The sequence below is a fragment of the Miniopterus natalensis genome, chromosome X, assembly GCF_054644295.1.
Source record: "Miniopterus natalensis isolate mMinNat1 chromosome X, mMinNat1.hap1, whole genome shotgun sequence".
In the NCBI taxonomy this organism is placed as follows: Eukaryota; Metazoa; Chordata; class Mammalia; order Chiroptera; family Miniopteridae; genus Miniopterus; species Miniopterus natalensis.
This window is the reverse complement of record NC_142103.1, coordinates 93,118,307-93,134,602: the sequence shown is the minus strand read 5'-3', so window position 1 is coordinate 93,134,602 and position 16,296 is coordinate 93,118,307. Positions and strand designations below refer to the sequence as shown.

Here is a 16,296-nt window from a genome sequence, read left to right as displayed (position 1 = left end):
TGACATATGATTCAGAATACACTCAACCTTTCTGAGGGAGCATTTGAAGAACAAAGCAGACGACACCAGAAGTGGTTTATACAATAGTAATGCAAAGTTTCAAAGTATTTCGTGATTATTTGTTATTCTTATTTAGCCAATGTGTCTTACCATAAGATCATTCAATCTGTTTTTACCCTAAATGGATAAAGCCAAAAGGAGGTGAGGAACCTTGTTTTTTGATAGGAGCATCAGGTCAATCAGAGTAGACTATGGTAGACAGTGTTCCATGGCTATGGAAGCTACATTTACAGCCTTGGAACTGGAAAAGATCATCTATCCAACCCATTGTGGGTGACAGACTTGAGGTTCAGAGAGAAGTGATTTGCTTAAGCCCACACAATAATTCAATGGCAAAACTGAGGTTGAAATGAGACTGTGGGCTCCAGCAAGCAGAGACCAAGCTGCAGCATAGCTGTCTTGCCAGGCCCCAGCCCTTTCACTGTGAACTAGTCCAGTTCTCCCTGGAACTCCAGATCTGAATTTGCATTGACCTTGGGGGTGGTGTTGAGCCCCAGACACCGTAAGGAAACAGATCCATTTCCTCTCATTACTACCATGACTCATCAGGAACCACTCAGCTGGTCTACCTTTCCCTACCTCCCTCCTAGCCTGGAGGCCTCTAGAGAGGAAATACCCCTGGGGCTGGACCCAGCTCCCCAGGCTATCCCATAATTACACTTCTACTCCTGCCAGAAGCAAACCACCATGATTTTCCCTCCACCTTCACAGAGAAAACAGACTATCAGAGAGGCTTTCAACTTTCAATATCTTTCTACTTTTAACTCATTTCTTACCCAAAACATCCTTGCCAGCTTCCTCATCGCCACAGTGGGAGAGGTGTCTCTTTTCCTACCTGAAGCCAGTTCTTCCCCTTCTGCACTGGAGTCCAACCTCTCCAGCTCTTAGGGTCATTCCCTTCGACAATCTTCTCCTTCACTTTTGCCCTCTCCCACTGGCCCATTCCCATTAAGTACAAGTTGCTACCATCTTAAAAGAATGAGCTAACCAAAAGCTTTGGTATATTGGATGAATAGAAGGAAAAAAGGAGGGAAGGAAAGAAGGAAGGAAGGAAAGAAGTTAGAAAGGAGAAAAGTTAGCCTCTCTCAACCCTAAGCCCTGATTTATCCACCTTTAGGGTCCTATACATTCTATCTTCTTCCCCTCTCAGTCAGCTTCTACTTCCTGGCGTCCTAAAGGCTCCTCAACCTATTGCCATCTGGCCTCTGCTTCCACCGCTTCACTGAAACATCACTGTTGACTTCTTTCTAAATGCAAAGGAGACTTTTCCTTATTATCTCATTTGATCTGTCTGCTGCATTTGGTTCTTTTTTAAAAATTTAATTTATTGGGGTGACATTGGTTAATAAACTTGTATAGGTTTCATGTGTACGCTTCTCTAACACATCATCTGCATACTGCACTGTGTGTTCACCACCCAAGTCCAGTCTCCTTCCCTCACCATTTATCCCCCTTTACCGTCTTCTACCTGCCCCAGCCCCCTTTCCTTCCGGTAATCACCATACTGTTGTCTGTGTCTATGAGTTTATTTTCCTTTGCTTAATCCCATCACCTTTTTCACCCAGTCTCCCAGCCCCCCTCCCCTCTGACAGCTGTCAGTCTGTTCTGCGTATCTATGAGTCTGTTTCTATTTTGTCTGTTAGTTTATTTTGTCCATCCAGTTCTCTCCTTCTCCGCTGCCCCATCCATAACTTCAAACATTCTCAAACATTACTGCAACAGCCTCCTAACTAAAACAGGATAGTATAGAAAATGAGTGCAAAATATGAAGTAAAGCAAAGTGATTTTTTGTTATGAGTAAATATTTGTATGTACTATGCAACATGCATTTATTACTGTGGCTTCTCAGAGCTCATGTTCCATAGGCCTGGGCAGGTGTCTGAGCTCCCTCTAAAGCCACATGTGGCTACTGCACACCTGAAACTGGCTAGCCTGAATTGAGATGTGTCGCAAGTGTAATGTACACACCAGATTTAAGACTTCATATGAAGAAAAGAATACAAAATACCACCCTAGCCAGTTTGGCTCAGTGGTAAGAGCATCGGCCCACAGACTGAGAGTCTCGGGTTCGATTCCGGCCAAGGGCACATACCTTGGTTGCAGGCTCGATCCCTAGCCCCGGTGGGGGCGCAGGAGGCAACCAATCGATGTGTCTCTCTCACATTAATGTTTCTCTCTCTCTCTCCCTTCCACTCTCTCTGAAAAGCAATGGAAAAAATATCCTCGGGTGAGGATTAAAAAAAAATTTTTTAAAAGAAGATACAATACCTTTATATTAAATAATATAAGTTAATCATTTTTATATTGATTACATGTTGAAATAGTAATATTTTGGATATAGCAGGTTAAATAAAGTCAAACTTACAAAAACAGCTCTCTTAAAGGATTTCAGCATCCTGGCATGCTTCCACATACCAACCTACTGCCTCCTGTTAAATGAAAATCTTCAAGGGCAGGGGCTTTGGATTACTTCTTTCATTTCTCTCCACAGGACCTGGTGCATTGCTCTACATGGATGTCGATAACCAGCTGGCTAACTGTGGATCCTGTTGATAGGGGACTGAGTTTTCTCTCAGTTATCTTCTAAAGACCTGCACCAAGGAATACTTTAAGTCCCCCTCACTGCCTGAATGAGGACACATGCATCCTGCTCATTTCCATATGTTCAGACACCAAAATAAAACAAAGAACCTACCTATCTTCTTATGTTTGATTTAGATTCATTTCTTCCATAAGGAGTTCAGCATTAAGCAAACAGTGGATTGGAGGGGTAGTGAAAGAACAAATTTAAAAGACATAGAAGTATGGAAGAGACTGATGAATCTCAGAGGGGAGGGGGTGGGGATTTGAGGGGAGAGGTTAACCTAAAAATTTATGTGCACATATGCATAACCCATGGACACAGACAATAGTGCGGTGAAGGCCTGGGGGGGCAGGGTGGAGGGGGTCAATGGGGAACATCTCTAATACTGTCAATAATAATTTTTTTAAAAACTACAAATAAAAAAAAATAGAAGAAATGAATTGATTGATCTCATGCTCAATATGCTTGACTGTGATCAATCCACAAGAAATGAATGTTGCATTTGGACTGAGACCAGCAGGAAAATGTCTAATAATAACTGTGGGCAGAATTCCAGTTGACCACAGTAAATGCCCAAGGAAGCCCATGTTTGTTTACTTTCACTAACACAGCACATTAAGTGTCTCGCTTTTAAAATGTATGCAGCTCTGAGTGGCTAAGTAGATGGTAATACTAGTAAAGGAAGCCACTGATGTCCTTGGAAATCCGTCATCTTTTGGAGCACCAGCCGGTGAGCATCCTACCTCTCAGCTGACATAATGCACCTTCTGCAAGACAGCAGTCTCTTGGCACTGCTCCCCTTTGAAGTAAAGCCTGAAATGAACTCCTGCTAAAGTGGCATATTGAACCAGCCGTTTTTATTTCCAAGGCCTTCTCAGTTGATCTGTGGCACATCCATCTTCATGGAAGTGACTACTGCAGGCTAGAGTTACAACTTCCTTCTGACAGCAGAATGCACTCCTAGAAGAACCTGACCAAGGTTGTTAACCAAATCCTTAAGCAGACAGCTTCAGGGTGGCTAGGCCTTGTTAGAAGGGATTTATGGAACACCTGCTGGGCCCGCAGGGTTTGTCTAGGCAAAATCTGAGGGCTGGGGAGATGAGAAGGCACAGTCCTTGCCGGCAAGGACTCCTCGTCCCTCAGGGGTTGGGTCTTCAAGGAGGGCTGTTACATCATGTTGCCCAAGGCTACTCAGTTTCTCTGCTTGACTGTCAAGCTTATGAGTCACCTTGCATCATGTTGAAGCAAGAAAATAACAAAGAACAGAAACCAAATCAAGGATTGAGATAAACATTGTAGTAACTGAAAGAAGAAACGTCTCAAACCCATGCAGCATGGCAAAGTAGCCAGTGCAATAAGATTATGTTCCCCAAATATAAGCTCTAGCATAAAACCTAGGCAATCTTCTGTTCTTTCATAATTTCTTTTTAATCTTTTTAAAATTATTTTTTATTTATTCTTATTGTTGACACTGTTACAGATGTCCCCATTCCCAGCCCCCCCCCCCCCCCCCCCCGCTCACCTCCACCCAGGGCCCCTCTCCTCTGGCCATCACCGCACTGTTGTCTGTGCCTAATTTCTTTATTCAGTGTTATTTAATTCTACTTACTCCTCTCCTTTCTTATATTTTCTTCCAATGAAAAATAAGGCAGGTGGAAAGGCTACAGGTATACCTTTCAGAAAAAAATTTCCTCTTGAACATGATTCCATTGTATCCTCAATATCCGTACCAATTTGCTGCTTGTAAGGATCTAAAATATAGATTGCTTTAAAATCCTCTTTACTTAGGTATGTCAGCTTCATTTCCTTAAAGAGCTATGCCAGGCTCTGTATTAGAGGCCAGAGATACAGTGATGACAAGGGAGGTCTCTACTAAACATACCCATGGCAAACTTTGACTCACTCCCAGGGAGTTCACCACCCTCCTTTCTGTCCCCACTATACCTGGTAACAAAACTCTTAGCATGCTGTGCCCTTATTAACCTGTATGGAAACTATGATTATGTTTCAGTCTCTTCTTGAATCTCTAGATCACAAAGTACTTGAGGTACTTTGAGCTCAGAGCTCAGCATGTAGTAGGTACTCAATCGATGAGGGCTGAGTTAAACTGGATCACAACAGAAAACCTCCCCTAAAAATAATATAGAGACAGACACATGTAGACACAAACACTGTACACATCTTCTCGAGTGTCATGCTCAGTTCACTACAAAAAAGAGCATTTTGCACAACTGCTGAGATTTAAATAAAATCAATATTTACAAACAATAACATTCAGTGACATAAGTTCTGGGACTTATAATAAAGCTTTATAGCTCTTATAATCTCAGAAATTTCCTTTTCCATTGTCCCTAAGTAAAGTTTGAGTGAGTTTGGGGAGCCAGTGTGTGCCTCAGCTAATACAATGAGAACCACTTTGGTAATTGCTACTTTTTAAAAAATGATGTTTTTTACTGAGTCCCATTTTCTCTAAACTGTATGAATTCAAGTTTGGTGACAAGTAGGGGAAGGAGTTTGTCCTCTGCAGGGGAACCTCTCAAGTCTTTCATGCACTTTCCAGTTAGTTAAGCAACTCAGCAGCAACACAGTTGTGGCTGACAGTTGTGGTGCCAGTGACCCATGTGTCATTTTGGGCAATATGCTTGGGTGCTGGGAGAAACACAGAATTCATATTATTTGAAATATGAAGATATTAGCAAAGCTAAAGATCAACAGAAACTACTAAAAACCTTAAAAAGCAATGTGCATTTAGCATTTTCACTTGCCACTCACTCTCTTCATGAACAAACGTTGTTATTAAGTAGTTAGCATGTGCCTTCATTATTAAAGTAAAATCATTAGCAAAGGGAAGTTAGGCTCTGAAGTCTAAGTCAGAATTTAAAATATACCCCTACAGTGATCAAAGTTTGCTCATAAGAAAAAAGGTGCTTCAAAAAATTTAGTGTAGTGGTTTATAAATTCGTTGCAGCCCCTTAAACAGAGCCGATTTCCAGTAGACCATGATAACGATGGACAACATGGAACATTTTTATCAAAAGTAGATCAAAGCAATCACTTTAACGGTGGAACTTCTGTACATCCTTCATACACACACACATACACAGATACACACACATAGACACACACACACACTTTACGCCAGAACTGCCAAAAAGATGGGAAGGGAATGTATCTCACTTAAGAGTGTGTTATAGGGCCCAGATGGCATGGCTCAGTGGTTGAGCACTGACCTATGATCCAAGATATTGCAGTTCGATTCCCAGTCAGGGCACATGCCCGGGTTGTGGGCTTGATCCCCAGCAGGGGGTGCGCAGGAAGCAGCCAATCAATGATTCTCTCTCATCATTGATGCTTCTCTCTCTTTCTCCCTTCCTCTCTCTGAAATCAACAAAGATATATTTAATATATATATATTAAAGAGTATGTCATAGAGGAAAGAGCTTCTACTTTGCAGGTGTAGAGCTCTGGGTTCAAACCCAGATCTACCCTTCGAAGCAATGTGACTTTGGGGAAGTTGCTTACCCTCTCTGAACCTGTTTCCTCATTTCTAAAGCAGCGGGGAGATGGAAGTGTAACACTGCCAGCTTTGCATGGTTCTTGTGAGTTAACTCCAGGATGAGCTGTCACAAGTGAAAGTGAAAAGTACTTGAACTTTCTTCCTTCCCTTGATTTCCTCTGCCCACCCTCTCAGGCAGAAGCAAGCAAGGAGCAGAATAGCTAAAAGGCAAAGAGGGAAGGAAAGGAATTTGGCACAAGAGGCTGAACGGATATACAAACTGGAACTGGATGTTGCCTTTCTCTCCCCTGCCCTTTATCTACCTGTCAGGAAGTGTGACGCAAATTTGAACATTGGGTTTAACTTTTAAAACTATTTTTGGGTGATCTTGTAACAAGTTTTTAGTGGTCTTTTTTTTTTTCTTTGCTAAACCATGAGGTATTTAGTGACTCAGAGATCCCTTGGTAACAAACTTAGTGGGATGGTTTGTATCCTGTGAGAACATAGGTACTACATTGTTTGTGTATGTCATTCAGTAAGAGGCTTAAAGTGCTGGAGAGCAGTTAATAGCAAATTGCCCTAACAAAATATACTTTAAAAAACAGAAGCAGAGTAAATAAAAGCCCACAGTGCTCTAATATCACTTCCTTTGTTTTCATGTATTAGGAAGTTGTTCTAAGCCTGCCTTTGAACCCCTATGAAGAAATAACAGTTCCAGGATGGGCTGGCTTTGGAATCTGTGAGCCTTCATTTTGGAGTTCACAGAAAATGCTACATCACAAAATCCTTTAAAAACAATAAAAATAAAAAAACCTCTTCCCAGGGTCAAACGCCACAGCCAATCAAAATATTGTACCTTTTAACTTGAGGGAAATGCTATAGCTCTAACTAGTGTATGGCTTGGATCTGAGGGTCCAAAGAGAGGTCTCCCCAAGTTCCACAAGACTTCAGATGAGGGAAAACCTACCACCCGTTTGGTGTTTTTGATTCCTTGAGGATACATGCTGAGGCGGTTGAGAAGCAGTTACTGAGAAGGAAGGAAGCTCTGAGTGCCCCGTTTGCACACTTACTGAAGGCACGCAGCCCCTTGCTAAGTAAAGGTAGCTCCCCCAGCTTCCCAGACCTGAAGAGAAACCCTGACAGCACACCCAGAAATGCTTACAATTCATTTAAGATACACATTACTTCTAAATACATACTCGAGGGACTGTTTTAGTTATTTTGAAATTTTCAAACGAATGGGGAAGTTTGCTTCCATGTCGTCTTCGTTTTTCCAAACCTGGCATTAGGCACCAACATTAGTTGAGGACTGAATCAGTCCTTAGAGAACTTAACGGACTCATCCCAAGCTTTGCGAAGCGAATACCATTTTTTTTTCCAATTGCACTGTAGGATTTTTTTAATCTTCAGACAAGAACACACTTAAAAGGAAAAAGGCCATCCCCTCCTCCCCAGGCAAGACAACACAGCAGAGCCCAAGCAGCCCGTCTCCTACCCAGCCGGTACAATAATGCTTTGTAAGCGGAGCGCAGCGCCGGTAGAGAAGCTAAATATAAACAGCTGAGAAGGATTAGGCGGCAGCTCCGTTCTCATTTACATGAAAATCCTCTAAGCATCTTTTCCCTCGCTGGCTGCGGGCGCATAGGGAACTCTTTTGTGCCATAGCCACGCATACATTTGCATCCTTTGTCTTTACTTACCAGTCGAGGCTGTGGGCATGTGTGCTCTATTTCCTCCATGGTTTCTGAAGGAGGCTCATTGGAAAGGGATTTTGGGATACCTGTTTCTGACTCAGCATCAGTGGTAAGTACTGGCATGGCCAGCGACTGCTCCCTCCAGTTCTACACCCTCTGTCAGCCTCCTCCCAGGCAGAGAATGTTTTCTTTGTCACGTCTTTTTCTCTTCCTTACCCATCCCCCTTCTTCGTCCCTTCTTTCGGTCTATCCTGGGGGAAGCAAGGAGGTTACCCCCCAACCCCTGCCCCTCTCCTACTGGGAGAAGCCGAGACGCAAGGCCTCAGTTTATCACTTGTGCAAGCTGATGGCACCGGAGCAGCGGTGCAGGATACAGTACCTGATTTGCATGGAGCTCGCTGATTGGCTACTGTCATCATAGTACCACTCCGCCTGGGAGCGGCCGAGCCCCATTGGCAGCCGGCAGTGCCCACGGGGCCTGAACTTGCCGCTTTTGTTTCTTTTCTTTAATTCCGTTGGAAAGGTCTGGGTCATCTCCTGGCAGGGGACTCCGGCTGCACTACTCAGATAAGATACAATACGCTTCCGGAGGCGGGGGCAGGACGCCTGAGAAAGAACATCGTAGACCTCCGCTAGAAAGACCATGTCCCTGGCCTGAGTGTACAGGAGCCACTCTGAAGACAAAGCCACTTTGGAGCCCAAACTCCCTGTGACCGCAATTGTCAGCTAGCCTCGGAGGGCCTCTCAGGGCATTTATTGTGGGCACCTGAGTGTTCACCCCCTTGACAGCAGCAAAAGCAGGGCGGATCCTCTGAGGCCTGGCTTCGCCTCCAGGAGCCTAGCCTTGGGGACAACTTTGGAAGGAGGTAGATTGTTTTTGATAACCTGCCTCTCACCTCTGACTGCCCTCTCCAGTTGCTTCCTCCCTCAGTCATACTCCCCCTGGTCCCCCTATTCTGTTTCCTCAGTAAAGTCACTGTTGTTTGCCATTCCATACATTGTTGCACATGCTGGTTTCCTCTGCTTCATGTCCTGGGTACCCAGCTCTCAGCAAATACTCATGGCAATCACAGAAACATCCCAGATGAGTGTCAAAGAGGAGGTGACTTAATGTGTAAATTGGCCAGGAATATCCCCCATTTTAAGAGGGACACACACTCAAAAAAACTTACGAAGGTATTCATTCTAGTGAAATGTCACACTTTTAATAACTTTCATAAAAGTCATGGTAATTGCTAGCATTTATTAAGCACAGACACAGTGCTAAGTACTTCACCTAGATCTTGTTTAGTCTTCATGACAACCCAAAGAAGTTGATCCCATTATACCCACTTTACAGGTGAGGAAATTACAATTTAGAGTATTTGCTCAGGGCCTCAAACTCATAAGCAATAGAGCTGGGATTGGAAGGATAGGGCATGGGCCAGGGATACAGCAGGTATAGAAAAAGCACCTAGTAGTAGTCCTCTTAAGACAAGTCCCCAGGCTTCCTGATCTTTCATTTTAATCTATTGTACTGGTTTTCATCTAAGTGTGGTCCAGGACCAGCAGCACCAACATCAGCATCACCTGGAAACTTGTTAGAAGTACAAATGATTGCCCCCCCCCCCTCCTCCAAGACTTGATTGAATAGGTCTGGGAAAGGGCCAGGATTCGAATTTCTAACAAGTTCCTCTGTGGCACTGGCACTGCAGGTCCAGGGACCATACTTTGAGACCCAGTAGTCCAAAAGATGGGACAAAAATACCTGCCTGCCTCCCTCACAGAATTTGGGAGATCAAATGAGATACCATGTGAAAACATTCTCTAAGTTAGAATGTGCTATACTAATGTAAGGAAGCATTGTTTTTTATTACTCTTCAAATAAGCAAAGAGAATTAGCCTTACAAGAGGAAGAAAATGGATTCTGCAGCGGAGACTGGCAGTTATAGATCCAAGCAATTTAAATCAGAATGATGTCACTTGACATCGCAGTTATTACAAATGCTTGAAAGAATGCTAGTGATGCAAGAATTCCAGTGATGCTTGAAAAAAGGTCTTCCCACCAATGCCTATCCTGGGAGCACAAAACACACTGAGCTGCAACTTTCGCTCTACCAAGCCCTTCAATTCATTTAGGAGCCCCCTTTCCATCCGTGATGATTTTTCGTCTAATCTCAATTTTTTTCTTTGCCTTAGAGCAGTGGCTCAATGGTGGTCCCCAAAGGAACAGCAGCAGCACCCCTGGGAACTTGTCAGAAATTCTCACTCCCCACCCCACACCTACTGAGTCAGAAGCCTAGGCGGTGGAGACCAGGACTCTGTGTTTTACTGAAACCTCCAGGTTTTGGAAGCATTCTGCTACACACAAAAATTTGAGAACCACTGCCTAGAGTCACATGATCTCATTGGAAAGTACCTAACCCCCACTGTGTTCTGGGCCACTGAGCTGCCAGCTTGATTCCTAACTGGTCCTCCAATTCCCTCCCTAGAATGAGAGGCTCACCTGTTCACCTGCCTATTTAGCAGAGTCCTGATGTCCAGTGGAGTCCTTGTGAACCCCTCTTGCCCAAGAACCTAGACAATGCTCTTACCATCCCCACCCGCCTTTTCTGTCTCAAAGTGGGCAGATACCCACTTCCTCCCTTCCTCATCCTCCCAGTTCCATCAAACCAAGATGCTGTCTCTGCCTGGGATGAGTATCTTCATTGTGTCACCCAAGTCAGACCCTTACCTATCAGTGCCACTATGTTAAGTCCAAGTCACACTTGACACATATTCAGCCTACGTCCTTGAACCTTGCAATTTAGACTTCTGTCTCGAGGGTCAACTCTATAACTACGAGCAATTCCATTCCCACTAATCATACTCCCGACTTTTCTTGGCTTCCTCACCCCCAAGCCCCACAGTCCAGAGGTCAAATCTCAGTGTGTACGCCTCACAGTCCTAACAGTTAGAAATAGACTTTCAGGCACTGCTCTTAGCGGGGTCCTCACCAGATCCACTCGCTCCAGGAACAGTCTTGGCTGCTATTGCAACCCGATTCAGGAACTTAATAATACCTGAATGCGTTATTTTAACTTGGGGACTTCATAACGCTGTTAAGATGATTAGCTGAGAATGGCCAGTTAGTTTCACACTATGGAATTAAATATTCCATAACCCTCTAGGGGTTATGTGAGGGGAAAGGGGATGACTATGAAGGATTACAGGGAGGTTACTGGGCGATGGGATTGTTCATATCCTGATTATGGTAATAGTTACACAAATCTATACATGTATTAACATTGTTAAAAACTCCATGGGGGACAGTTGTCAGTACCCAGTAATAGCCTTTAGAACACTCATACCCTTTGATTCAGGGATTCCCTTTGGGAATTTATCTCCAAGGAAATAATCAGAAAATCACACAAATAATTATGTACAAAGATGCTTAATGCAGAATTACTTATAAAAGGCAAAAAAGATACAATTTACAGCAATATGAGGAATGGTTAAAATAAAAATAAAATACATTCACATAATATAGTATTATACATGCATTAAGAGCCATGCTTTTGAAGAAATTCTAATGCTATGGGAACATGTTAACATTATGTCAGGTGAGAAAAGTGGGCCCCAAAATACGTTCCCCCAAATGATCCCAGTTATGGTTATGTACATGCCTAGAAAAAAGTACTGGAGGCAAATACACCAAGATGCTAACAGTGGCATCTTTAAGCTATGGGATTATGGGGAATTTGTTTTCTTTTTTATATTTTCCTGTCTATTAAAAAGCATTTTAAAATAAGAGCATAAGAGGGTATGGGGCAATAAATGGTGATGGGAAAAAATTAAATTAAAAAAAATTAGAGCACATATTGCCCTTATAGTCTACAAAAAAAAAAAAAAAAAAGAACATTATCCCTCCTCCCCAAAGGCATCGAGGGCTGGGTATAGGCTGGGGATGAGGCAAGCAGAGGTTGGCATGTGGGAAAATAGAAAGGTGCAGGGACACAGTGAGAAGAAACAAGAAAGCTGACACTGAGGAGCAAAGCTGTTGGTAGGGGGCTCCTCTCTCCAGTTAACAGAAGCAGAGGAAACCCACTGGAGGCAAGCTGTTCAGAAAATCCCCAGGCACTGCTTGGGGACAGGGTTCCTGAGTCTTGTAACCTCTGAAAGTAGGGCACGGCAGGGGTGAGAACTTGTTAGCTCTGCTGCCCCTCACAAGCCCCACCATCCCTTTCTCTACCATTTACTCAGTACCTCTTACATTCTTAGCACCACCCCAGGGATTTACCATGGGCACTTCTTATCTGCACAACACCTGATTAGATAAAGCTGCCCCACTTTGCAGATGAGCAGACCAAGCCCTAGAACCCTTCACTTCAGCTTAGAAGAGGCCTACAAATGACATTCCTCCCACAAACAGTATTAACTTCAGCAACATCAAACTGTTGAAAATACCGTTCCGGGAGCAGAGGCTGCTTGACCCCTAACCCATCCCCTCCGGCCATATCCTCATGGTAAACACCTGGCCCGCTGCCATCAGCCAGCACCTGCATCTCTCTGCCTGAGGGTTCTCCGGCCATGGGTAAACCCCTTCCCCCACACCACCACGGATGCAGGCCCAACACCCCCAAGAGCTCTCAATCAATGGCCTCTGGGAGTGAATGTACAAACACTCAAGTCCTCTACAGGACTCCAGAGTTCCCCAGTGGCATTAATCTCCGCTCGCCTCGGTGGTAGCTGGCTTGACAGTGAACCCTTTCCTTGCCTCACTCACCCACCCTCCTGTGGGTGTTTCCTGGGCTCACCTCCCAAATCAACTACTTGAACTTGAATCCTTGTCTCAGCATCTGCTTCTGGGGGATCTCCAACTAAGGTGCTATTTCAGTGTCCCATCATGAAGTTTTAATATGGTCTGTTTATTATGGTAAATACCTTTCATAGCATAACATGGTATACAAAAGTCTCCTTTTAAGTAGGCATTACATTTAAGCTTTTCCTTCTTTAAATACACCTTTGCCTTTCATTTTTCAATCTTTAATTTAGTCATGCTGCTAGCAGTCATATAATCACTGTATAAAAACAGTACATCAAGAGGAATCAAGATGGCGGCGGAGGTCACAGCTGAAGCCGCCGCCTCCCGCAACCACATCAAAATCACAACTAAAATACAGAACCACCATCGCTCAGAGCCTCCTGAGATCCGGCTGAACAGAAGCCCCGCAACCAGGGAGCTGAAGCAGCACCGAGACCGGGAGGAGGGGGAGACGCGGGCGGGTCGGGGCTGAATCCCGGAGACGCGGCCGCCGGCCCACACCCAGTGCCTCGGGGAAACCCGGGAGGGAATCTCAGTGGCGGGTGTTCCCCGGAGGAGGGAGGGGTCCCAGCCCCACAGCAGGCCCCAGCCCAGGGCTCCAGGGCCAGGAAGAAAAGTCCCCACAGCTCCAGGCTGTGAAACCAGCGGGGACAGTCGCTGAGGGTCGCGGAGGCTGCGGGAGCCCCAGGCTTTCCTCTCAAAGGGCTGCGCTCGGACTCACTCGGACGCTCCCTCTGAGCCCAGCGCCGGGCAGCGGCCTGAAGGGACCCGGGACACTCGGGGAGGAACTAACCTGCCTGAAGTCGGGCAAGAGGTGGAGGGGCGGCTTCCTCCCGGGCAGAAGGGCTGGCGGAGGCCATGGCTCCTGTGGCCAGTACTCTGTGTACACAGCCGGCAGGCAGGCGCCATATTTGAATCCCCAGCACATGACTCACACCTTTGGCCCCGCCCCATGATTCCCGAAGGCCCCGCCCCTCCCCACCTGCAGCTCATCCAGGCCATTTCCAGGGGCTTTTCTGTGCAAGTGGCCTCTGGAGCCTCATGCTTAGGACTTTCCTAAAATCTCTTAAACAAGCAGCAGCGGGCCCCATACGACTTGATCAGCGGCCCCAGGCCTGGCACTAGCGGCAGCTGCATTGGCTCATAGCTTGGCCTCTCCTGGGCACCTCCAAGCCCAGCACAAGGAGCAGCCAACTACGGTTTGCTGAGTAGCACATGCTGGGTGGCCCTGGGCAAGGCACTGGCAGGCTGACTTTGCACCTCCCGGGAGGCCCCAGAGACAGTGCACCTGGTGGTCAGACTCCACCACGCTGGATGACAACCCTACCACATCCAAGAGTGACACACTCAAGGGGCGCACTTGGTGAACACCAAAGCCCCACTGAAGTAAATCCTGCTCCATAGGGGTGTCTCCAGCACAGCAGCTCTTTGGCTGTAGTTGCAGCTGGTCCTCATAGCTGAATGGCCTGGGGGTCAATTCCTCCCAGTGTCACCAACAGCAATCAAGGCTCAACTATAACAGGTCAGTGCACACAGCCCATACAAGGAGCACCTAGAAGGCTCAGCTCAGGTGACTGGAGAGGCTGAGCCACTGGACCCTACAGGACACCTACTACACAAAGCCACTCTATAAATTCCAGAAGACATAGCAGCTCTACCTAATACATAGAAACAAACACCAGGAAGGCAAAGAAATGCGGAGGCAAAGAAACATGTCACAAAGGAAAGAACAGAAGAAATCTCTAGAAGAGGAACTAAATGAAATAGATCCAAGCAAGCTAACAGATACAGAGTTCAGAATTATGGTTATAAGGATGCACAGGCATATTATTATGAAAACAACTGGGAAAGTCAATGACATAATAAAATATCAATTTGAAATGAAGGCTACACAAACTGAAATGAAGAATAATTTACAGGGAATCAACTGTAGAGTAGAGGACACTGAGAATCAAATCAGCAATTTGGAACATGAGGAAACAAAAAACACCCAACCAGAAGAGCAAAAAGAAAAAAGAATCCAGATATATGAAGATAGTATAAGGAGTCTCTGGGACAATTTTAAGAGGAGAAGAAAGAGAGCAAGAAATTGAAAACCTATTTGAAAAAATAATTACATAAAACTTCCCCTACTTGGGGAAAGAAATAGACTTAGAAGTCCAGGAAGCACAGAGGGTCCCAAACAAGAGGAACCCAAAGAGGCCCACAGCAAGACACATCATCATTAAAATGCCAAAGGTTAAAGACAAAGAGAGAATCTTAAAAGCAGCAAGAGAAAAGCAGTTTGTTACCTACGAGGGAGCACCCATATGACTGTCAGCTGATTTCTCAACAGAAACTTTGCAGGACAGAAGGGAGAGGCAAGAAATATTCAAAGTGATGAAAAACATGGAACTACAACCAAGATTGCTCTACCCAGCAAAACTATCATTTAGAACTGAAGGTCAGATAAAGAGCTTCACAGATAAGAAGAAGCTAAAGGAGTTCATCACCACCAGACCAGCACTACAGGAAATGCTGAAGGGTCTTCTTTAAGAAGCTAATGAACAAAAGAATCTGACGAACTAAATAGATCCAGAGACACTGACGCATGCAACAGACGATCATATTTCAGAGGAAAGAGGGAAGGGGGGTGGAGGGCGGGAAGAGATTAACCAAAGAAGTTATATGCATATATGCATAACCCATGGACACAGTCAATAACAGGATGAAGGCCTGGGAAGGGTGTGGGAGCGAGGTGGAGGGGGTCAATTGGGGGGAAAAATGGGACACCAGTAATACTTTCAACAATAAAGATAAGTTTTAAAAAAATAGTGCATCAAGCATAGTGAAAATTTTAAATAATTTAGCTAAAGTTTATATGCCCCTGCATATATTGCATGCTCTTAGTATGTATCAAGGCCACATGTAAAACGTCCCCCTTCCAAGTCCTTCCCCTTACCATCACTCTAGGCTCCACTGTTTCCTTCATGTCTCCTTTTTCTTCTTTACTCATCTTTTCTCACTGCCCCAGGTTCACCACATAATGAAATTATCAAAAAGAAAGAAGAGATTGGAAAAGGAAATGTAAAGTTGGTCAAAGTAGTTCAGGTTACCTGGAAACCATTATTACCTTCAATGGAATTTTGTAACTTTCACGGCTCTATTGTGAGCCACTTGCCCAGTTTTCCACATGTGGTTTCCAGTGGTTTGGGCCTAAAACCTGATATAGTCCCAAAAAAAACCCCCAAATTCCACTATGCTGAGTAATGAAACCCATGCATAAATCCTTTTCACCCACTCCAGGAAAATTACGGTAATAAATTTGTTTTCATTGTAAAGCATTGCACCCCTCACTTGATGCTTTTACACACTGAATTATATCATAATAGCACTCTGAGACTGACAACTGTTAATAATGAAAATTTTCAAATGAGTAAACAGATTTAGAGAAGTTAAATGACATGAGCAGGGTCACACAGTAAATGGCAGAAGCATCACTTGAATCCAGGTCCCTTGAATTGAAGTTCACTCTATTTTCCACCAAACTACACTGCCTCACTCTTTTTTAATTGATATATTTTAGAGAGGGAGGAAGGGAGAGAGAGAGAGAGAGAGAGACATCGATTGGCTGCCTCCGGCATGCACCCGACTAGGGACTGAACCGCAACCTAGGTACGTGCCCTGACTGGGATGACGC

The 16,296-nt window shown here is 44.7% G+C and overlaps 1 protein-coding gene across 1 annotated transcript in view; it reads right to left on the bottom strand.

Annotated features, from left to right (window-relative positions):
- The window catches only part of PCYT1B (phosphate cytidylyltransferase 1B, choline), a 78,787-nt gene extending 70,622 nt beyond the window's left edge, over positions 1-8,165 (bottom strand). Inside the window, exon 1 of the mRNA XM_016209298.2 lies at positions 7,841-8,165. Within this exon, the coding sequence (XP_016064784.1) occupies positions 7,841-7,957 (117 nt within the window). The 5' untranslated portion in view covers positions 7,958-8,165. The remainder of the gene's footprint in view (positions 1-7,840) is intronic.
- Between the last annotated feature and the right edge of the window lie 8,131 nt (positions 8,166-16,296).